The 24,145-nt window shown below is 41.5% G+C and overlaps 2 protein-coding genes across 6 annotated transcripts in view; one reads left to right on the top strand and one right to left on the bottom strand.

Annotated features, from left to right (window-relative positions):
• The window catches only part of ndst3 (N-deacetylase/N-sulfotransferase (heparan glucosaminyl) 3), a 44,109-nt gene extending 41,053 nt beyond the window's left edge, over window positions 1-3,056 (top strand). The window contains exons 15-16 of one of the 3 annotated variants that reach the window (XM_020602165.1): window positions 77-187; window positions 1,431-3,056. In XM_020602165.1, the coding sequence (XP_020457821.1) occupies window positions 77-187; window positions 1,431-1,460 (141 nt within the window). In that variant the 3' untranslated portion in view covers window positions 1,461-3,056. Of the gene's footprint in view, window positions 1-76; window positions 188-1,425 lie in introns of all 3 variants that reach the window. The other 2 variants (XM_020602166.1, XM_020602167.1) reach the window with 2 other exon arrangements.
• A 1,538-nt stretch (window positions 3,057-4,594) lies between these two features.
• On the bottom strand, window positions 4,595-23,561 carry prss12 (serine protease 12). Of its 3 annotated transcripts, none has more exons than XM_020602186.1 (13): window positions 23,065-23,561; window positions 21,728-21,866; window positions 19,778-19,950; window positions 19,412-19,559; window positions 18,658-18,836; window positions 18,010-18,151; window positions 17,686-17,906; window positions 14,900-15,041; window positions 12,076-12,290; window positions 11,381-11,459; window positions 10,641-10,763; window positions 7,945-8,240; window positions 4,595-6,281 (listed from the first exon to the last, which is right to left on the bottom strand). In XM_020602186.1, the coding sequence occupies exons 1-13, from the start codon at window positions 23,396-23,398 to the stop codon at window positions 5,959-5,961; spliced, it is 2,514 nt and encodes an 837-aa protein (XP_020457842.1). In that variant the 5' UTR covers window positions 23,399-23,561; the 3' UTR covers window positions 4,595-5,958. The 3 variants fall into 3 exon arrangements, with proteins under 3 accessions (XP_020457842.1, XP_020457844.1, XP_020457843.1); XM_020602188.1 differs by having other exon boundaries at window positions 12,085-12,290; XM_020602187.1 differs by having other exon boundaries at window positions 19,412-19,556.
• Between the last annotated feature and the right edge of the window lie 584 nt (window positions 23,562-24,145).

The raw sequence follows: 24,145 nt of genomic DNA, 5'->3' as shown, positions 1-24,145 counted from the left end.
TTTTTCTCCTCACTCCCCCATCATCTTTTCATCACCCTATCACTTCCTCCATCTCATCCTCTGCTTCTACGTTCAGGCACGTGCATATCTCTCCAGGTACTACAGGGAACACAATGTGGAGCTGTCAAAGCTGCTGCACCGCCTCGGACAGCCCCTGCCCTCCTGGCTAAGAGAGGAACTGCAGAAGGTCAGCAGCATTAAACTCTGTGACTCTCAAAAACTACCTAACACCCCTGAAAGTTATTCTTTATAACCAATACATTTAAATTAAGTAAAATTGAAATACGGTTACGGGTTCGAGTCCCAGCTGACCTGGGGCCTTTCTGTGCGGAGTTTCCATGTCCTCCGTGTTCCTGCGTGGGTTCTCTCCGGGTACTCCGGCTTCCTCCCACAGTCCAAAGACATGTCAGTCCTGTGATAGACTGGTGACCTGTCCAGGGTGCACCCTACCTCTCACCCAGTGTCAGGTGGAATAGGTTCCAGCCTCACCCCACCAATCCTGTTCAGGAATAAGAGGTATAGATAATGGATGGAAAATTAAAATACATTTACACTGAGTAAAGTTCTGGGGTATTTTTTTTGTTGTTGTTATTATTTGACTGTCAGGACTGTGAGTGTGGTTTAATCACACTTAATCTGACACATATGGTGCTGACACCATAAGTGAACAACAAAAGTCATAAAACCTTTATGCAGATGTTGATAAACTCTAACTGGAGCATGGAGATACACTCAGTAGCTAAACAGTCCTGTAATAAATCTTCCCTTCATGACAGGTATAATGTTTACAGTTATTATTCTGGAGGCTGTTGCTGTTGAACTGTGATGCATTATACAGAGAGGTGTTTCTGATATCTCGCCTAGCCTCGTTGATATAAATGGGGCAGACAAAATAACAGAAACACCTGTCAGTGTAATGCAGTACAGTTCGATGGGACCAGGAACTACTACTTCCAAAATGATCATACAGTTGAATCAACACTCATTTAAAACAGAGAATGGACCTCTAATCTTATTGTATGGAAAATCCAAACAGTAAAGCAAGCAACAAAAGCAAAGTGTTTGGTTAGAGTGTCAATGGATGAAAACCCACCAGACAAAATATTGGTGGCTTGTCTGAGTATTTAAAACATGCACTTCAATAAGGCTTCACTGTGTAAGTGATTTTTGTGACTTTTCTTCCGCAGTGCTCAGCATTCTTTTTGTCTGTGTGCTATGGTGCTGATTGTCACTGCTTATAAATCAGAGGGAACCAGTTTACAAGTTCTGCTCACATTTTCTACAGCATGTTTGCTTTCTTATTTTCAAGGCTGCCATTTGAATCAATGAGTAAACAAAAAGTAATTAAATTACTTTTCCTGTTTCTTTTGCCTCTGCTCTGTGTTTTCCTCTTCATCCCCTCCCTCTCTCCACCTCTTTTTTAAGGTTAGATAACCTTTGCATCCATGAACCAGGGTTAAATGTCAAGGGGTCAGAGACCAGGAAGCAACCAGGAGCAGCTGACCTTCAGATGCACTGTCTGTGGCCTTTTAGTGAACCCTGAGGTGAAGGCAAGGACCGGAGCCTTGTTTCACCTAGGAGCTATGACACTGCTGAAAGGGGCAGAAGTCATGAAAGTGCAAAGGAACTTTTTGGGCTGAAAGTGAACACTGGAAAGGATGGACGGATGAGTGGCAGCTTCAGGTAACTAACGCAGCTCTGAAGAAAGTGTGAGTAAGAGCAAGAACCACTGTATGAGAGAAGAGAACTAAAGGAGACAAGGAGCATTTGGCAAGTCTTTGATGCCCATCCCTATTCTGAACTGTGGTGAACTCTGGTGTAGACCTGCAGTGATTTGGATGGTTATTACTGGTTTTATTTTCACCATTAATTTATGATGCCAGAACAGCGCTGGTCAGCTGTGCGTGGCTCCCTTAGAAATGACTTTGCACTAAGTTCTGTTCCATCTGTATCCAAGGTTTGGTTTGGTTTTACTTTTTAATAGGGTTTTTCGTTACAGTGAGAAGTAAGCAGGGAGAATAAGTGCAGACTCAGGGTGAGTGACAGGCTTGTTACGTTCCATGATAGGTTCTCATTGTTTTATGATTTAATTTCTTTAAGTGAAGCTAGTTTCTGGTAGATCTGGTATCCTTGATCACCCTTATAGATGTCTCGTGCAACTTTCACTGGAAAGTATGGGCTGGAAATAGGACACTGAAGCATGATGCAATGCCCGCTCATTATTTCCCTGTGACAAGCCACTCAGAGCAACACCGTGCCCATTTAGCACAGCACGAGCGCCGATGACTTGAGCACTTAGGAGGCACGAGTTTGTGGGTATAAAACAGACCAAAATGAGCCCAAGCAGCTCCTGTAACCGCAGACGATTTTTATTTTGTCAGTGTCTCATTTAAATCTCAACCATCTTGTTTTCTTTTAAAACCAGTGGCCTACGTTTTTTAGCTTCAGTTTGAATGCAAAAAACCCCAATTGTCAAACACAGAAACCAAAATTAAAGAAATGTATATGACTGATGGTATAAGATGGTTTTTTTTCTGAGCAAGCTAAAAACCACCTGAAAACACACTGTACAGGGACCCAACTGAACACATGCTTGTGAAGCGCTGACCTAAAAAGGTTTACAACAGATTGTCCACTAAGGTAAGTGAAAAGGACATGCATGACAGTTTGGTGCCTGTCGGGTGGGTCACCTTTAGCTAACCTACAGTACCACAGAATCAAGCATAGATCGGGCCCAAGAGTGTGGCACCTGAACCCGACTTGAGCCCAATGCGATTGAGTTCATATGGTGTTTTGCCACTTATCATTAAATCAAGCAGACGTTTAAGCGCTCCAGCGTTCTAGCCAAAAGTTTGACCTATGTGTCTGAACCCAAAACCTGAACATGGTTTCTGAATTTCTGTCTGAGCCCTCGGTTACCAGCAGGTCCCGTCATGCTCAGTTCAGGTATGGACACTCTATCTATCAGACTGTAAGGACTTTATAGATGTGGAACTTGTACAGTACCTTACTTCAATATTTCCATTTTCTGCTACTTTATACTTCGACTCTACTACAAATCAGAGGTAAGTTTTGTACTTTTTACACCACTACTATTTGATAGCTTCAGTTTACTTATTTTGCTGATTCATATTAATATTCTGATGTATGATTACATCTTAAGATATGATAACACTATTGATCAATGAGGGGAATTCATAAGCTGTCTAGCAGTGTATAAAGTAATTAAATTTAGCAGGAGTACATTATCCCACATCTTCAACTGCTTTTCCCAAGTGTTGTCAAAGTTTAAGGAATAGAAACAGATGACAGTAGAAATAAATTAACTGTTTATTATGAGAACTTCTGTTCTGCACCCCTCTGGTGATATTTAATATAAGCTCATTAGTACAGATACAGTAGCAGCAGCTTGAAGCTGAGTGGGAATAGCAATAATAAGCCATCTTTCCTGGGTCCTTTATTTAAAATTTGATTAGGACCTTTCTGTTTATGCACAGTATTTTTATTATGATTTTTGAATGTTTGGTTGTTTGAGTAGAACTGAAGCACAAGGATATGAAAAATAAAATCAGCAAATGTAATAAAGATTATACAAAGAGACAAACGTCTAACTTCAAAACCAGCACAAGAACAAAACAACCCTTTAAAAATGAGAAAGAGTTTTACGTTTAGTCTATACAGCTGCTTTCATGGCAGTTTTATAAGTGACATAATGAAGTTAAAATAAATCTTGGTTCGTTTTATATTTTATTCATATTATGTTTATTTTTTTTAATTTTCAACCTAAGGGGAAAAAGTACATGTACAGTATTGAATTATATTTTTTATAATAATGGCCATAAAGTTTTATTCAGTGTCTTTGTGCATTAAATATAATTAAACGTTTTGATGTTTGATTTTCCATATTATATACCATATAAAATGAGCTCCACTGTCTACATGTAATGTGTAGTAATAACCACAAGGGGGTGCTCCAAGACAGTGAAGACAACTGTGTAGCTGAGAGATGTTCTTAATATTTAGACAATCAATATAAATTATAATGGAGTTGCTCCCATCAACTTTCCAAGTGCAGCATTTTGTGCCTTCTGGGCTCATTAGTGAAATGAACTATCTTTTATGTTTATTTCTGTGCAAGATAAAATCAGACTGCCACTGTGTAATGCATCTGGTTGACACACTGTTTTGATTAAGTCATTTTATAACTCTACCTAGCTTTAGCAAAATACAGAGGAACAGGTTCAGTGTATCATAATTAGAAAATGTTGGCTGATCATGTATTTGAGTTTTCAAATGCATCTGACAGAAAATAATTTTATCTCAAATATATGAAAAACACAAATACAATCAGTCAATCATACAGAAGAATAGAACCTTTAAAATGTGAATTCTTGCTTCATGCAAATGGACAGCATGGGATAAGCAGGTATTACTAAAACACATTTATAAAAATTAGGCTTATTAATTGCATAACAAATGATCTGTTTTGAAACAAAGAGCAAAGGTGTAATGATAACCTGTCAACATTTCAATGATTGCTTTTAACATATTTTTGTGTTGTATAAAAATTACAAATGACTGATACCAGTTGCTTAAAGGAGTATTTATTTCGTGCAGCTTCTCACAGTAACATTTGGTCCCAGTTCTTAAATGTGTGTTAAGTCAACATGACGTTTGCCTCATACATGAAGACAACTCAGACGGGTGCTATTCCTGTAGACGCTGTGTGCGGGTATGTGTGCGTACACACTGTCTGACGCCGTGGTGCTCACTTTGACAGTTTGCCGTCAGAAATGAAACCTGAAAGAGCTCTGTTGTTCCAACTGCTGTCAGCTTTACATGTTTGGGAGAATGACAACGTGTAATATAAAGTGCAAGAACCACTTAGGAATCATACATGGGAGCACTAAAACATTTTTACATAAACAGATGATGGCTCAATTATTTGTCTAAAGTATACACATACAACAAAATCTTAGTTTATGAACAAACATTACATTACATTAAAACAACAGTCAGTAAACAAAATAAAAAGGCAGTGTTGTGTGTGCCATGTTTTCTTCCTCCAGACTAGTCAAAACCATGACAACACTGAACCAGGACTAAAGAACACGAATTAACAGTATTACTATGACAAATAAACACCTAAAAATACAGTTATATGCTTTGATTGAGAAACACTTTAGTCCCTTCAGTTCTCTCTAAGCAGTGCAGAGAACAGGACAAATACTGACTGGATTTGGATTAGAAATGCCTGAGTACTAAGACCTGAAATCCGCTTTTTCAACAAAGTAAAACAAAGAGCACACTGGTGAAATTTTACAAAACAAGAATGAAATGAGATTTAAAGACAAAATTCACTTTGCCAAATGTCAATATGACCAGATCGCTTACTAGAAAGCACTGCATGTCATGTATTAAGTACCTAACAGGGGCTCTTAGTGCAAGTCTGCAAATTAATATCATGCCATAGCTTAGTGTGTATGTGTGAGGGCATGCTTCTCTGTTGTACGTACATGTGGTCCATTTTCAAAATGTTTACTCACATATTTTATAACTTACAATAGCATTTTATAACAAAAGCAAGAAGAGAAAACTATTGAAAAAAAACATTTTAGTGTTTGCAATGTCACAACAAAAAGATATTTATGAAATTACTTAGCACCATCCAAAATCTTGCAGCTCATAAGTGCTAATGCCTTCCTCTCTCCAAAAATTAAAAATATTAAAAAAAAAAAATCCAGGAGAAAAAGTCCAGCACTGACTTGTCCTCTTCATTTGAAAGCTAGGTAGGTTACAGCTTACATCACTGGATAATCACATCATAACATCATGACATGTTACTCATGACTAAAATACTGTTGTGTCAGTTGCCACCAGACAAATCAAGTAACTCTTGAGCCATAGTTTCTGAGGTCATTCCTTGAGATGCCAACTTTTCAGTTTGATATTCTCCTTTCATTGCTTCTTCTCATCACGTCCCATCACCTTGTGTATCCAGGAGCTGAAGGCAGACACTTTGGTGTAGACGCCAGGGGACTGTTGTGTTCGGCAGGCGTGACCCCAGGATGTTACCCCATACACCACCCAACCTCCTCCCGCACGCTCACACACCAGAGGGCCTCCACTGTCGCCGCGGCAACTGTCCACACGCCTGTCCGACCGGACGCTGCCGGCGCAGAGCATACGGCTTGTGAAGGCGCTTTGGAAATGCTGCTGGCATTGGCGACGAGGAAGAAGGGAGAGAGGAGCCTGCTGGAGGGTCTTGGAGTAGGAGCGGCCTGGGAGAAATGGAGAGGTTAGAGTTGAAAATGAGAAGTGTTTCTGTGCATCTGTGTTTATTAGTGTCAGTGTCAGACACTCAAAGTTAAGACTACAGGGGATGGCAGTGGTCCAAATGGCAGAAGCCTCCAAAGCTTTTGCTCCTGCCTCTTATAATGTCTGCGGCCTTTCTGTAGTTTAATAGCTGTGATTTTCACTTAATCTCAGCCAACTACTTCACAGACTGGCACCAAAATTTATTTAAAATTGTACATTATTTACATTAGTTTCCACATTTATGGTGTACAGTTTCCCTGGCCAAGGGAGCAACAGACTCCACTGGACTCAGACTTATGACATTCTCACCAAAGGCTCTCTGACTTTGCTTTTTAGCACATTAGGGGGTTCTAACTTGGAGATACATTGACTTCAAGGTTTCTGGCAGAGTATAAGAGAAGTTGTTTTCTTTCATTTCATGAAGATTTCCATCTTTTTTTGCAATTTTTAAAAAATTGTTCAATTTCCCTGCATGCAAACCTTGTCAGCGCTAACTTTATTTGTGGCCTGGAGAGGCTGCAGACAGCAGTTTGCTTCCTCTAATACACATGCTGCTGTCAGTTGCTTTATCAGCTGCCAGCAAGAAGCCTGTAGCCAAAATATTTCTCAGACGCCCGTACCACAAACAGCTAGTAGCAACAAGTACATGATTCTTCCATGGCGTCTTTTAAACACGCTATAAACTGAACACAAGCCTCTGAAATTGAGTTTTTCTCTGTGACCACTGTTATAAACTACCCATGGTAGTTTACATAGTAGTGGCATGCATGTGTAAAATTTGCTTACGTGTGTGTGTGTGTGTGTGTGTGTGTGTGATATCAGAGTGGCAGCCAAATGCAAACAGCTGTAAAAAGCAGACATCTCGTTTAAGTTAAATAGCTGTTGCCCAACATCAAACACTGTAAATTTCCTGTGTTGTCATCCTACTTAAGGTCGGGCTCAGGTGCCACATGAATTCAACTGGAATTAGGGGAAAAGACACTAACCCCTTAGGAGGAGCAGGTTTTTGCTGTGACCTTGCCCCGTGTGACTAAGTTGCTATGATTAATGACATCAGCATGTAATTTGAAGATCACTAACAGATGTGTGTCTGTGTGCACGGTCAGGTGAATGAACAGATACAGAGCATGAAGTCAGACAATTACCGGTGCAGGACTCTTCCACCTTTTCTGTATTTACAGTTGACCTTCAAAATCAAGGAGCATAATTATGGATACAGCACGTGACTGCCTTACTCACCACAAATAACTAGTCTCTGTGTGATTTTATTTTAGTTTATTTTACTTATTGTTCCTTCACTACCTTACTGTTTTACACTACTACATTGTTTATTGATTGTTGGGGGCGTTTTTACACCGATAGACATCTGATTGTTGGACTTTGTCAGCTTTTGTACGTTCTGTTTCAACCTCTGTTTTCACTCTGACTTCACCTTTGATTGTCTCTGTCTGATTTTGTTTGCCTGGACTCAAAAGAAGCGTCTCTCGCTGGTAAAGAAGCTCTCAGTTTATCTGCCGGTCTGTCTGCCACTTGTGTCTGCACTTGAGTGTGGGGGGGGTGCTGATATTTCTTGTCAGTGCACATACCTACTATACACTAGTCACACACACACACACACACCCTCACCTGTGTCACCCCAGCCAGTAATGTGACAGTTGCTGGCTTGTTTGAGCACTTTCTCTTTCCTCATGGGCAGACAGGCAGGAAGGACATGACGGCTGAATTTCACACACTCTCCCGGCATTTGGCCTATCGCCCCTGGTGACAGATGAACCAAGGCCAGGTCATAGTCATTGCTATGAGAGTGGTAGCTTGGATGGAGGACAATTTGATCGACACCGTACTCCTCTTCGTATTCCTCAGGAACGAGGGTGTGGTAGTCTCCCACTCTGACTTTATACTGCTTGGTGCTGTTTCCATACCTACAAAGAGAAATGGAGGAATGAATTGAGACAGGCCATTAGAGGAAGAGGATGTGTGCATGAACAATCCCACTGCTGATGCATAAACCATGAGTAATAAAATTATGAGCTCTGGAAAGGATCAGAGATACTTGGGCTGGAAAAAAGCAGACAGAGTCATAAAATCTACACTAGTTGCCTCAGAATCATAATAAATTTTATAATTGGTCAGACCAAGTTACTACTTGGTTACATGTTCCCTCTTTTTCTCTGCTGTGTCTTCAGTCCTTCTTGAACACAACATTCTGTAATGGTTCTATCAGTTCACTTCTCATACTGCGTCTGGGGCCAAAGAAACGAAAGCTCAGACAGAGAATGGCAATAGGCAGGAAAGATAACAATAAATCTGTCGCTATGCCTTTATGCATTCATCTGACTCATGAGTATTTACTTTTTGGAGACTTGTGAACATTGTGAAATGGAGTGGGAGAGACAGAGAAGAGAGGAGCAGGGAAAGCCAGGGACAAAGACAGGACCAAAGGAGAGGGAGGGGGGAGTAGGACGAGGAGGAGAGGGAAAGAAGGAAGCCTTTAGATCGAGCCAGACCGTGTCCAGTTACAAGTGGTAGAGTGTTGCCGGAATGATCTCCTGACCTGGCAATGCCACGGTATTCCTGGCAGAGCAGAGACACTGCTGACTAGCCATTTATGTACAGTAGATATCTGTCTGTACTCACACACACGTTTTGATCTACACTATAAAGCTAATGGTGATTGGTACCAGACTATCAGGATTGATCCTGTACAAAAGGCAAAATCGCAATTAGAATGGAGTTTGAATGTAACATCTACTGTAAGTTACCTTTACAAAATGTTTTCTATAAGCAGTTAAAACCAGCTGGAGTTATATTACTGTTGGCAAGCCCCCAGCTATACTGCTACAGTGTATAAATAGGTTTAACATGTTGACAGCATGTGACCACTGACCTGAGGTCAGCCTACTAATCAGTAATGTAAGTGTAAGTGATGAGGTAAAACGATTTTGTTAGTAACATTTGGCAGTTGTAGTCTAACATGTTGTGGTATTGTTGTCTGTGCTTGTATAAAAAGTAAAAAAAGAAGTGGTTATGCCTAATTGTTGATGCATTTATATTATACTTGTTTGTTTGTTGCTGTGCATGTGTGTGAGCCTGTGTGTGCATGTATCATACTATATTGGTTACTATACAGTATATGAAAGGTGGCGTAAAGTCAGAAGTTCCTATTTTGGTCTGGTGCACTTACTTGCATGCAGCAACTTACAGTATTTTTTAAAGCTGTTATAGCTAAAGCTAACACACTCTATGGTAGCACCGATTTCTCCCTCCAGCGTGTCGGCATTGATGGATAAAAAACATAGTTTACCATCCAGTTCACTAACTAACAAAAACGCATGGCGTGTTGTTATGGTGCGTTATCTGTGACCTAAATATCAGTGAACGCTCAAGCTAACAAAGTAAACAAAAGTCTTCTTCCGGATGATGTCCAGTGCTGCAAAAGTTGAACCAGATTCAACTTTTTCACCATACGGGGCTGTGTCATTTTGCCAGAGTCCCCTGCTGTGCTGGTGCCGGCTGCCATGAATGCAATACCCCCATAGTAATAAATGGGGAGGCATGTGTTTTTTCATACCTTTGAAACTCAGTCTGAATGCAGCCTTACACACAGGTGACTGTGTGAAGAGTACAAGTGGGAATGAAGAGATTTAGTGAATGATTTGTGTCTGTCTTTAATGTGGAAACATTAGGATTTACTGTGGTGGAGCTCCTGCTGCCTGCACCGAGTGCTGGTCTTTCTACTGAGCCCAAACATTAGAACTAATGCCTGGTAACACCGCTAAAAAATCTTACATGGACAGTATAAATATCATATGCAGACTCTGTGGTTAGTGCCCTCACAAAACCCCAACTTTCGCAGCACGAATTTGCCAAGTCTGTCTCTGTTCGATTCATTTTCTTTTGCTGCCTTCTCTAATGGAATATTATATGATGGATTTTACTGGTGGCGCCGTGTGGAGGCCCACAGACCAGCTGAAGTTGAGATGAAGTAGCTCTGGCTATCTCCCTACCACCTGCAACACAACCACAGCCAAACCACCACTGATTACTGTGCACATTATAAACGTCCCCAGGCCTCTGTCAGACTTGAATATATTGAGGAAGTGGTAAATGTTATGAATGAGTTCAAACTTCAAATAAAGACATAAACCTGATGTTAAACATCCTTAGGTCTGTCTGAAGAATAGACAAATGTGTGCATGTGCGCACTCACATTTCCGTGAATAATTATAACTCCAAAACTCACATATATGCAGAAAATCCGAACATAATTTAAAAAGTGAATGCATTTTGGTATCAAGTATATGTGAATAAGTGTGTCTGACCTCTTGAAGCAATGTGCCGAGGTGAGAACCCAACAGGAGTCAATGAGAGTTGCTCCACACACCAACCTCCCATCCCCCCGAGAGCCTCGCAAACGAATTGCAGCCTGCCACGGCCAGCCACCCCTACAGACATGAACAGCCAACACATAGGCACATAAGCGCACACACACACAAAAAAGCTTATAAAAGTGCACAAATAACCAGAATCCACTCTACAGCATTTTAAAAATTGGGTCTTATTCAGACATTACTTAAAAAAACCCTACATTATACTCTGCTATAAACAGGGATCCAACACAGCAACAGTAAACATTAGCTAACCTAGCGGAACTAGTTTCCATGCTTTTGGGGATAAACATTTCATCTTGTGTTTTTGCAAGTGTAAACTTTTGGAATGTATTCTAAAACACACGCACACACACACACACACACACACACACACACACCTCAGATGCACATCTACCCAGAGATGTGACCACACACTAAGATGAATAAGCACAAATATGACCTTTCTCACTGTTTATACCAACCTCTCCTCTCTCTTATTCTTATGCTCCCACTTACCCACAGAGATTGTATGTTCATGTGTATGTGCAGACAAACTGGATAGTTCTCTCTGTGGCTTCAGATCAGCTGTTTTCCATCTAAGAGACGTGTTACTCTGAAAATGTGTCCATACTCTATATGTCTCCAGCAGGCTCTCTGTATGCTGTTATCCCCTCCTGTCCCTTCCAGCTCACCTCAGAGAGTTTTCTCCTCCTATGATCCGGCGCTGGCGAGTGTGTACAAGCCGCAGACCACAAATTGAGTTGACAGGATCTGACAAAGACAAAGCACGGACCACTGGGTGTGTATATGTGAGAGCATGTGGGAGAGTGATGATTGTTAAACCATACGTTTCAGACTTGCCTCTTATTAAATATTTAGACTGATGGAAAACACCATATTTCAAATTCATCTTTCATTACTACGTATGAACCTGAAATTAAGCAAATTATATAAATGAGAGATCATTTTCTTAGTGCACCTTTGTATATGTGAAACTCTACAAACAAAGGTTAAGTGCTTTTTCAGGAGATGTAATTTGTCATAATAAAGAGACAAAAGTCCTTCCTGCTTTGGTTTGACTTTCCACAGCATGTGCACACGAGATACCTTAGTCAGAGCATATGTGTAGGAAACAGCATTGTGTGAGTCTGCCCTGATATGTGACAGAAAGGGTAAAGCAGGAACATAGCTCCATTCATTCTACCATCTGGATATATGCACAGACACAGAAACCTTCCCTGCTTTCCTCTCAGTACTTCTAGATGTTTCTTTAGTCAGTTGTTCATTGGTTTTGCAGTGTATATGACAAACTGAAAGTGTTTGTGAAACACATTTGAGTTTTCATGAAGCTCCTAAGAAATGACAGGAACTCCATTTATTTTCAGACCTGACAAACCTTTGACCTCTTTGTAGCTGGGCTGGGATTCCCGATAGTCACAGATGATCCCAGCGTCCTCACTGTGGCGACAGTTGTGTGTGCCAGGTGCCTGTTTGATGCAGTCTGCTAACGAACGCTCCTCGCCGCTACACTTCACATTGTCCACGTGGATGGGCCCTGTCCCTTCCCCAAAGTACGCCATCACACGGGCCTTCGCCACCCCACTGGAGGGGACAGAAAGGATACACACTGACATTTCATGACTACTAATTGACCTCATTCAGACTTCAACATATAACACTGTAAAGGTTTGTCATGACCTAACAGTCGGGCAGTGAGTTTTTACTAGGGCTGAAAATAAAACAAGCTGCAGAAAGGTTACCATTTTTACTGCCACCTGTAGTCACTGTCTTTGGATTCTTCTTCCCATTGCTTCTGGTAAGTGTTTGGTCCCCTCGTATTCATACTGCACGTGGACTCTAATACGACTTACGCCTCTTACATTCACTCACTGACTCTGGTGGTTCTTTGTATTTAGTTGTTCATCTGTGTCACATCAAGTACCGTTACAGGGTTAAATCACTTTTATAATCTGATAAGTGCAGTTGTATCACTGTCCCACCTCTGACATTATTAGAAAATGACACACACAGAGGCCTGTAGATTGTCTGCGTGTGTGTGTGCCTCTATATGCTCTAACTGTGATTTAATTAAGACTGATAAATAACTCAGAGAGAGGATCTCATGTTGTGTCCCTGAGGTTTTAGGGACTCTTACATCAAATAGTGAGACATGTTGTGTTGGTTCTGTCTCCGATAGCCCCCGAGCACTTAGTATGACAAATAAGACACTTGGAACTAAGTGTAGAGACATCAAGCCTGCTTGGTGTGTTTCTGTGGTAACACACAGTAATAGTACAACATCAGCCAAAAATGCAACTTTATTTGTGTAACTTTACTTTCAAATGCAACTGATCAAGTTAAAAGGTAAAGTCAAGAATTTTCTTGTTTGTTTCCCTGAGTTTATCATGTATTGTACATTTACCATGAATAATCCTTAACATTTAGGATGACCGCTTTTGAAATGGCATTCCATGGTTTGGTTTTAAATATTTCAGTGGACAAAACTTTCAGTGGGTCTCCAAGTTATTGGAGGAAAACACCTTCAACTGTGCCGTTCTTGTCATACAGAACCGTATTTAGTTTAGCCACAGTACCAGCTTTGATCATGCCTGCTCATAGTGCAGGTGAGCAGCATATAGCACTGAGGTGGAAATACAACATGTAAAGTTGGAGATGGACAGAAAGAGTTACTTTTGTCATTTACAAAAAATATTACTATTATTTATATTGTTCTTTTCAATATTATTGTTATATTATTATGTTCTCATAAATGGTATGACATTAATACATGGTCCATTGGCCTTCCTGAGACCTTTTAGAGCAGACTGTATAAACTAAGAGTGTATATATAACAATTCAGTTGACAGTTTATACTATGAGCACATTAAACGCTGTGTCTGTGTTCTATTCTGGCCATTTATAGTAATATCTTCTGTTTGTGAGCATGACAGAGTGTTTGGGTAAGTGAGCAATTATTCCATTTTATGAAGAATATAGTGTGCATGTATGCATGCACGCATCTGGTATTACCCACACTGTGAGGGGTGAAACAAGTTTACACACTCACACTGTGGGGACTTGGTCTTCTTCCTGGGGACCAGATGCTGGTCCACACCGGGTAAATCACTGAACTGACAAATTGGTTTAAGGTTAGGGTAGGTAGTGGTTATGGTTACAGGAAGTCTCCATTAATGTAAGCTCCCCACAACTGGTGTGTGTGTGTGTGTGTGTGTGTGTCCTTAGGGACCTGCTGTGTATGTAATGACCTTTAACCACTCCCTGTGAGACAGGGCTTTTATATGCCTTCGACACGCTTCATCTATCTCTCATGCTTATGTGCACCAAATGTGGATTTCATTTACACACAGATGTGTCACAGGAAATTAAGTGGCTATGGGATGAGAATCCCTTGCTGAGATGTGATGAGACAGAAAATGAAGGCAGTCTGTTGTGGTACAGTTTTCCCTTGCCATCCCATTGCCATTGTTTTGGAAAATGGAACAGCGTCTCAGAGGGAAGAGATAATGGGACACAGAAAGGATGAGATGAGGTAGTTTGCTTTTCTGCGACATTTCTATCATTGTGAACGTGTCTTTTGCACAACTGGCCTGCCCTTTAACTGGATGTTTATCTTGGCTACACGAAAGGTCACAACTAAAATCCCCTAATAAAAGTAGCTGGCAGCACACCAGATGTCCATAAACTGCTCAAAAGCATGAGAGCAAATATGAAAGATTGATTCATGAAATTCTTCCGTTGTAGTTTAGCCTGAAACTCGAGACGTTCAAGACAAAGACGTAAAGTGGAAACAGAGGTTTGAGAGATGAAGAGGTAAAAGACAGACAGAGAAAGTGGGGGCTGAGTGTAAGACAGATGCCAAGTCTAAGAGTTGGTGATGGAAGTTGCAAACATAGTAGAGGATCTGGCTTCACCTCAGTGAACGTAATGTACAGTGTGCTCACATTGCAATACCACGGCTCACAACTGAACATTTTACCTCTACGCCAACATTATGACCAAAACTGAATGTGAAAAATATGTTGAAAATAGGAAGGACAAGAACAATACTGTGAGGATAGGGAATGGTGTGAGCTTAAGATACAAGTGTAAAACACTCCTTGCATGTACAGCATGGCATTCATCTGTGTGTTACCCAGGAAAGCAGGACTACAAAAAAGGTTAGTCCAAAACACGTGCACTTACATACATACCTGTAGCCCAGCTGTCGGCAGACCACCTCAGCGTTCCGATCAGTCCACCCATCGTCACACACCGTCCCCCATTGACCGAACAGATAGATCTCCACCCGGCCTTCCCTAGGGCTCTCTCCTCCCACAAGCCTTACTGGCACACCTGGAAAACCCACGCACGCCGTCTCAGCTCAACTCAAGTTTGTACTGAATGTTATTTAGCAACTAATTCCAGAAAAAAGCTTCAGACACTGCTGACATTGTGACAACTCAAGCAACATGTTGAAAACCAACAAGTAAAATCACTAAGTCATTTGTACTTCAGAGTGGACTGGCCATCTCTCTCTCCATGCACAATTTAATCACTATATCTTCATTTGTAAAGCCATTCTAGAGAAGGGAAATAAAGATTTCATGTTTTCTACTCCAGTCATTTAGAATACTTTACAGAGGGAAATTACAGTAGTATCCCAGACTGAATTCAGGGTTATTGTAAAGTCTATGGTAAATGATTCCTTTGTGTCCGTGACTTCTCACACAAATCCCTTCCCCTTAATCTAAGAAACACTCAGGCATTACACACAGGTTCCCTAACAAACCTGATCCTCCAGGCTAACTTGTCTAGTGAGAGGGGCATGTGCACTCATGTTGCTTGCAAGGCAAATAGCTGACACCTGTCTGATTTCACGCATGCAAACACTTGTGTATCCAGAAGGGATAATTGCTAGTCCTGCCACAGTAATGATAAAGATAATTTATTGCTAGTGGGTTTCACACGCTACCTCTCTTCTTCTGTTTCTCATGGTGTTCACACACACACACACACACACACACACTGGTAATCAAATCAGTCTAAGCATTAAGTTTAAACAATCCATTATCATTTGTCTGCACACATAGGCTAATACACACATGCATGCACAAACACTAATCTCATTTAAGTGGATGCTAATGTCCTTTCCATGTGTGGACAGCTTCAGGATCAGTTTATGCTTCATAACTTTGGAGCAACTTACTTGAGTCGCTAACGCCAGAGGGAAAGTATCTTTGTATAGTGTGTAATCATTTTGGAAATCTTAAAAACAAGCTCAGTGGTACTAGCATGAAATTGCTCTTTGTGTGTGTGCTGAATTGAATGACAGGCTGCATTGAAACCTTGTGTATGTAGGGCATAAGAATTGTAAGAGGGGGAGATTAATTGTGGGAATGTTTACTTCTGAGTTGGTGTTTGCTATTGAGGAAATGCTAATCGTCGTCTTCTTGCCTAGAAACACAGCTTTTCCCTCTCAACACACACACACACACACACACTCTACATTACTGCTCTGACACAAGCTCAGTGCGATGATCTCTGACAACAGAGTGAAAGTCCAGAGCACAGCCTGGCTTATCCGCTTTTTCTCCTTTTCCACAAACAACATGGACCAATCTGCCTGCGGCATGTTAAGCACACAAACACAATCACACATGTGAACACACACAAATGCTGTTTAGTAATGGCATAATTCTTTGGTGGGCATTTGTGGGGTAAGAGTGTCCCTCTGGCTTCTGCCAAACAATGTAATCCACCTAAACCAAACAAAGGAAACAGCTATTTCAGTCTGCGGCATGTACTCTTCCACCTTATTATCAACTTACGATATAAAAAAAGATGTGACATTTCATATGAGACATTTACCAGGCTTATCAGACTCACACCAGTTACATTCAACATCAGGACGGATGGCAGTGAAATGAACACATATACAGTGTAAGATGAAATCTGAGCCACTACTGGTTTCATTTAGCTGTATCCTTACACATCTTTGCACATGTCTGGAGGCTTTGGTTCACGATGCTCCCACCCTTCATCCATCTTTCAACAAACATTAACAGTTCTGAACCCTTACCTGTCTCCTCTTACAAAAAGGTAATGTTTTGCAGTCACACTGATTTTGTGTTTGTGTTGGTGTGCCAATATGTCAGCCCACTGGTGCCAAGTATTCATTCATTCTGTAGCTAGTAACAGTGAGAATTTAGATGAGTCGCATGAGGGAGATTTATTCTGTTTGTAGTAGGTCCATTTAATCATGATGACTTTACAAGAGGCCCAGTTATTAAGGCAGGGCCAGCCAACCGACAACTGAGGCTATTAAGAGCATGATTTTACAACATCCTCTATCTGTCTCTTGGAGATTGTTGGCTTTCCTTTTTTCAGAAAAACTAGGTCTAATTGGCTGCAGGCTCAGTTTGGCAGAGATCTTAGGAACAGATTTAGATCAACCTGCACTATTTTGTTCTCTGCATATTTTAAACAAACGTCATGTTCATCCTAGATGCCACAATTCCATGCACAACCCTTTGTTAGTGTTTAATCATGAAATATGAACTGAGAAGCTATGCTTTGTTTTTAATTTCTTCCTCATATTTTGTCTAAAACACTTCAAACCAGCTCTTATGTTTTTTAATAGCTTCCTCATATTTTGTCTAAGACACTTCAAACCAGTGCTGGTTTCATGCCAACATCATCCCATCAGCAGCTTTTATAAACTGATTTTACCACTGTGTGCAATAAATTTAAGCATTAAAAATGACAAATTATGTGCCATATTAATCCAACATGGTCAGAGTGTTTGTGCCATACTGATTCTATAGGCTATGGGACAACGACAAAGAGCGGTTTTTTATTTAAACAAAAAAGCCATAGCTAGTGCACTCAGACCAAACGAGGGTGTGCTCTACTGCTCAAGATGTGCAAAACTCACATAATATAAGCAAGCATGTAACCTCTTAAGCAGGTCTTACAGCAAGATTGTATTCTGCCTTACTAGTAGGAAGGCTGTCTCCATTGCGTTCAGGGCTGCATGCGATATTAACATCCTCATGGTGTGTGCAGTCATGACGGAGCCACTCCCTCCTCTTGCACAGCAATAGGCTAGGCTCGTTCCCTGTGCAGCTCACATCATCCAGCAGAATGGGACCTGACCCCATCCCAAAGCGTGGAACTGGGGTGATGTCAAGTCCTTCAGAAAGAAAAGTCTTCCCTGACCTGCAAGGTAGGCATGTACACACACATCCACACAAATTATATTACCTGTAAATAAGTGTGCGTGAATATGCACCTGTCTGGGGACATGCATGCTTCATCTTACCTGTAACCAAGCTGTCGACACACCACTTGTGCGTTTGAGTCTGTCCAGCTATCATCACATACTGTCCCCCACTGGCCATGGTAGAAGACTTCTAAGCGTCCCTCGTGACTCCCTGTACCCCCTACCAACCTAACTGTACCATCTGGAGACAAAGACAGACAGACAGACAAATAGGGGATATAGCAATGAACATCTTATTTTCCCATGGCCTTCCATGAGCATTAAACCAGCTTTTCAAAGAAACTGTTGATCTTGCTTGTGAACTTCATGTTTTATGCTACTGTTTCCTTCTTCCTTCCTGCCATCATTCCTTCTTCTTCCTTATTCCGCTTGATTTGAAAGGGTGGAGCAACCATTGACAACATCTTTTGTTCGAGTTAGGCATTCTATTAAACCAGTATGCACAATATCATGGCTCTGATGTTATCAGTGACACCTGTATTTGACGAGCCATGATGTGTGAAAGATCTCTTCTCCAGCGACTACCCTTTCCAGGACCATGGGTACATGCAAACCCTTTCACCATTATAAGGTGAAAATTTCTTGCAGGGCTTCTCTTCTCATATTTCTATATGTGAAATACTGTATGTGTGCGTTTCACTTATATGTCTTAGCATTTCTGAATTGCTAAGACAGGTGTTACCTTACCTGTAAGAGGGTTGCAGGACACTCCTGCATCTTCAGAGTGCAGACAATTGTGTTCCCCCCATGCACTTTTTGGACACTGCTCCAGAGTGAGCTCATTGCCTGTACAACGCACCTCATCCAGCCACACACGGCCTGAACTCTTTCCAAAGTGGGCCTGGCCCAGTGCTCTTGCCACACCGCTACAGGGAAAAGAGACAATACAGAAGAATAGAAGATCTGGCTTGAAGGTAATACTGACATCATGTAAAAGAGATGTAATGACTGGCCCTGACTTATAGAATGCAGGATGTAGGATATTTGTTTTGGTTTATTTAGAAACTGAATCAACTAAACCTATTATCTTTGAAATCTATTACTGAGAAATTTGCTACAAACACCTATGCAAACAGAAACAATGCAACACCAGTACCACAGGGGCACACACCATAAGCATCAGTGTAGTTGCTAAATATGCATATGTCTGTGGCGCAGGAACAATGAGCCTGATTCACTATCTAACCCCCAGATGTTCCTTACGGTTCACTCCTCTCTCTGTGTGTCTGAATGGAAAGAATACTTGTCATACTTTTGAAGACAGCGGGAGAGACAGACAGCTTGACACCCACATTAACACATCTCAGCTTCCTACTCTTCCTTTCTGTCATGCTTTTCCACACTTTCTCATTCTCACAATGTGTTTTCCTTATGCAAATAATTGTTTCAAATGAATGTGAATGTGAAACATTTATATGTGTGTCTGTGGGTGCCCCTTCACCTCAGCCCCAGCTGTCGACACACCACTTCGGCATCACTGTCATCCCAGTGGTCGTCACATATTGAACCCCACTGCCCTGCGTGGAAGACCTCAACCGTGCCCTCCGACCCTGACTGACCTCCCACCAGCCGTATAGGGAGTGTCACTGCTGAAACACACACATAGTCTGTTAAGAGAATCTATGCAGGCTGACACAAAACTCAATGGACGTTTTTCACTGTAAAATATAAATTCAGGACAAAACTAAAACTAAAACTTGTAGCACTATAGGGGGTTTGTACAGTAATCAGATCTTATTACTGCACATTCATCCAAACCTCTGTCTATCCATTACAGACCTCTATTTTCCCCATTAGGCTGGGCTACCTTGCTGTTGGGTGCAGGTGACAGCTGCAACCAGAGAGCACTCCTCTCCATTCCAGGTAGTCTTGGGACACTGGAGCAGGTCTGGCTCCTCTCCCTGGCAATTAACAGCCCTCCAGTGGACTTTGGCCATACCTGGACGAAACAGCGGAACCGCACGTGCATGACCTAAGATCCTGGAAGAAGATTAATTATGGAAACAAGTTACTTTTTCTAATTTAAAACTACTTTTTGTCCCACACATCACAAACAGCAAACCTAGCCTGATCTGATAGGAGGTGTTAAGACATTTTTCTAGGTACTTCCTATCCATTCGTCCACTTTCCACCACTTATCATGAGTCAGTTCAAGCTGTCAGCAGGTTATGCAAGGATGTCCAGACATCCCTATCCCCAGCAACATTTTCCAGCTCCTCCTGGGGAATTCCAAGGTGTTACCAGGCCAGATGAGATGTATAGTCTCTCCAGTGTGTTCTGAGTCTAGCCCAGATCTCCTACCAATTGGGCCTCCACAGGAAGATTCCCAGGAAGCATTCTGCCACCTCAACTGGCTTCTTTCAACACGAAGCAGCAGCTCTACTTTAAGCTTCTACTGGATGGCTGAGCTAGCCCAGTAGCCCTACATAAGATACTCATTTCGGTCATATTTGGTCGTATTCATGACCTCATTCTTTTGGTCACTCCCTAAAGCTCATGACCATAGGTGAGAGTTAGAACGTAGACTGACTGGTACTGTAAATCAGCTCTGCTCCCTCTTCACCACAATGGTCCAGTACAATATCCACATGACTGCTGATGCCTCATCCATCCACCTGTCAGCCTCATGCTCCATTTTGCCTTCACTTGTGAACAAAGACCCTGAGATACTTCAAACTCCTTCGCTTGAGGAAGCAACTCACTCTCAGCGCAAAGGAGCAATTCACCATTTTCTGGCAGAGAACTGTGGTCTTAAACGAGAAGGTGCTGACTGACATCCCAACCACTTCACACTTGGCTGCAAATTCCCCCAGTGCATGAAAGTATAGGTATGATGAAGCTAACAAAACATCATCTTCTGAAAAAAGCAGAGAAGCAGTTTTCCAAATGGGACATTGTTCACCCCCTGGCTTTTTCATATCATGAAAGAGAAATCCTGCAGCCATCCTAAAGGAGCCCATCTCAGAGCAAGAGGAAAGCAACAGTTTAGCCTGTTAACCTTGAGCCATCTGTATGTTCGTAATCTGCCAGTCCACAGGCAATACAGTCAGTAGACTTACCCCCAACAGCTTTCAGCAATTGACCATATGAAATTCATCAACATTTCCAGCTTTCATATGGCTTTGGACCTCCTTCCTTTCTGTAATGGATGTTCATCGATTTCAGTGTGAATATGCACATACGGCATGTCAGCATGCATGCAGTGCTGGTGTTAGTGTCAACATGTGTATTAAGTGCACAGGACGGCTCTCCGGGAAAATCAGATGTTTTCTCAAATGAATACACCTCATCTTATAAACAATGGCAATATGTATGATCTGTTCACAGGCTCCCCTCGACACCAAACCAGAGGCTCTTCTATCAAGACACCATCTCGTAGTCAAGATCACAAGACAGAGTTGCGCATGTATGCCTGACGGGTGTGCAAGAGAGAGAGACAGAGAGAAGGAGAGGGCTGGTAACAAGGTAAATAACTGAGCACTAAATGTATTCAAACACCCCTGGGGAATGTGGGGTGGAATGTGAACGGAAGCAAAGAGAGCGCATGCATGTGTGTGTCTGAGCTCTTGTGCGATTATCTTACTTTCCCATCAATTTCCTGTCATACTTTTACCATCTGTCTGACGTCTGCAGGCAGCTTCACATAGTGAATTATGGCAGATAGTGACTGTACTTGCACCATACACATACTGTATGTGAGAAGGAGAGCTGCAAATAGTGCATGTCTGAGCGCATGTGTGTGCAGGTGCTCACTCACCCCTTGCCCAGCTGTCTGCAAACAACTGCAGCATCTTCGTCGCCCCAGTTATCGCTACACACAGACCCCCACACTCCTCCCAGATAAACTTCCACTCTACCATCTAGCTTGGAGCGGCCTCCTTGTAGACGAACTGAGCCTGGGACGGAGAGAAGGTTCGAGAACAGTAGCTATATAGTAATAAATGCACATACAAGAGGCAGAGTGGAGATAAAAGATGATAGAGAAGATGTAAAAGATGCATCACATCATGTCATAATACATAAATGAGTAAGACGGTGTTAAAAAAAAAACGGTACCAGGATGAAAGAAAGGAAAAAAGAACAGAGGCAGGGCTGGGGTCAAAAGTAGAAAATTAACACTTCAGTTCATGACCTCCACTAACATGATGCTGGATGTGTGTGTCATCACAGTGCAACTGGTCAATGAGAAGAACCCACACCTGTTATTAAGTGTGTATTCATGCTACTTTGAGTACTATGAAAAGAAAACACAATAATGACACTGTATGTTAAAATTAGTAAATAGAGTATCAGAAAGTAAAAGATCTGTTAAATAGTTAACTCCATTTCTTTTATTACCATAGCAAGTGTTATAGCATATTTAGTGATCCACACATTGTTTTTCTTTTCCCCAATGAATAAATTGTTGAGTGGTTTTATCACTGATTTAAATATTTCACACATCCTGGTTAGAATTTAGAGTGCTTTTGAGGTATTTAATATATCTTGGTTTTCACATGAAATATGTGGTTTACAGTCACGTCGTGTGTATGCATTCATGTTGTTTGTCTTTGTCTTTGTCTTTATGTTTTTTGTACTGTATTTATTTGAAGAGCTAGGACAGAGAATGTCGGGGTGCGTACCAACGCTGACACATGTCTGTCTTCCACCAGCATATCTGAACTTGAATTAAAAACAGCATCCACTGTGTGACTGTCTTCTTGTTGCAAATGCTGTAAATATAGACCCAACAGACTCCACACACAGGCCTGTAATTGTCCAAATATCTTAAACACTTGATCAATGTATGTCAGTCCAGTGTATCAGTTACCAAAAGATCATTAGATGTGCCAGCACAGAAGGTGCATAATGTACATGTGCTTTGACTTCCCAGCTGAAGGTGTGCCCTTTCCAAGTACTTCAACATGCATGGTTTCCTGAAATGAACACTAGAGCCTATTTCACAGACTTACTGTAGAGGTACCTTGACCTTTAAATTACCATTCAGTTCGTTTGGCGATTTCAGCTTGTTTGTACATAGTCAATAATGTTTTTTGTCATATTCTACATAGTTAAGAATCCCTATATTCTTGCATTGTACAGGCCTGTGTTTACCTTGTTTACAGTCGCAGTAACCCCAGTCCACTCTGCCCCTGTGGCTCCTGAAAAAGCACCAAGGACGGATCCTGCCGTCAGGGTTGCGACAGTGGTTGTGCTCTCCTATTCCTTTGCCCGGGTAGCGCTCCTTGAAGCCGGCCACTTCGGTCCAGTTCATGCACCGGCTGCCGGACTCGGTGACGTCTATCGCTCCCCGGTAAAAGCCGTCTTTCCCACGGCTCTGGACGCAGTCAGTGAACGGCAGGATAAATGAAGGGACGCTGCTGGAATAACAACAGCCGCTGATCGCAGCCAAAAGCGCGACTGTTAGAGCAACAACTTCCAAATTCATGTTAGGGATCTGCTTGTAGGCAGCTGATGACAGAAGAAATATTATTAGCTTCTATCATCAGCTTGAGATAAGCTTTCCAGTCAGGCTCATCGCTCCGCCGTGGGACGAGAGTGAGAGCGAAGAAACGACGCGGATCAATGAAACTCGTATTTGCGTGGGCTAATGGACAGACAGCCCCCAGCGAAAGCTCAGTTACATAGCTTATAATGTCGTAATAAAAAAATCATATAGTATTTTTAGTCATACTTGTGATTTTATATTCACTCAATGGGCATATAAGCAAAGCACTAGACCAATTTTACTATAGGTCTAGTGAGCAGACCCTATATAATATAATTCAGACATACAATCTTAGAACACATTAGTAACAGTTTACATTTAGGGCTCATACCACAAACTTTTGAGTAAATAATAGTCTGTTGTTGAGACAACATGACCACCACACAATGCTTGTTTGATTTGGCTTAGCCTTCTGTTTTCTCAAACGTTAGTTTTGTTTAGGCATATGCTTTATGACTTTTGACTAAGCTACAATAACCTTAACATGGGTGAATGATGAATCTCTCCATCTCCCTCTTTCTCTGTGTGTGTATATAACGGACTGAAATACTTTATAAGATGATTTTCCTTGCGTTTGTGTGTATCATGTACAATATATGTGTGTAGGGGGGAGAGGGAGTAAGGAAATACAGATGGACTACAAAGCGCCCTGACTATCTAGTATTTAGTCTCTAATTGGAGGAGGAA

Source organism: Monopterus albus, unplaced genomic scaffold, assembly GCF_001952655.1.
Source record: "Monopterus albus unplaced genomic scaffold, M_albus_1.0 scaffold54.1, whole genome shotgun sequence".
Classification (NCBI taxonomy): domain Eukaryota; kingdom Metazoa; phylum Chordata; class Actinopteri; order Synbranchiformes; family Synbranchidae; genus Monopterus; species Monopterus albus.
Note: the sequence above shows the minus strand (reverse complement) of the source record. Positions and strands in the feature narration are given on the sequence as shown.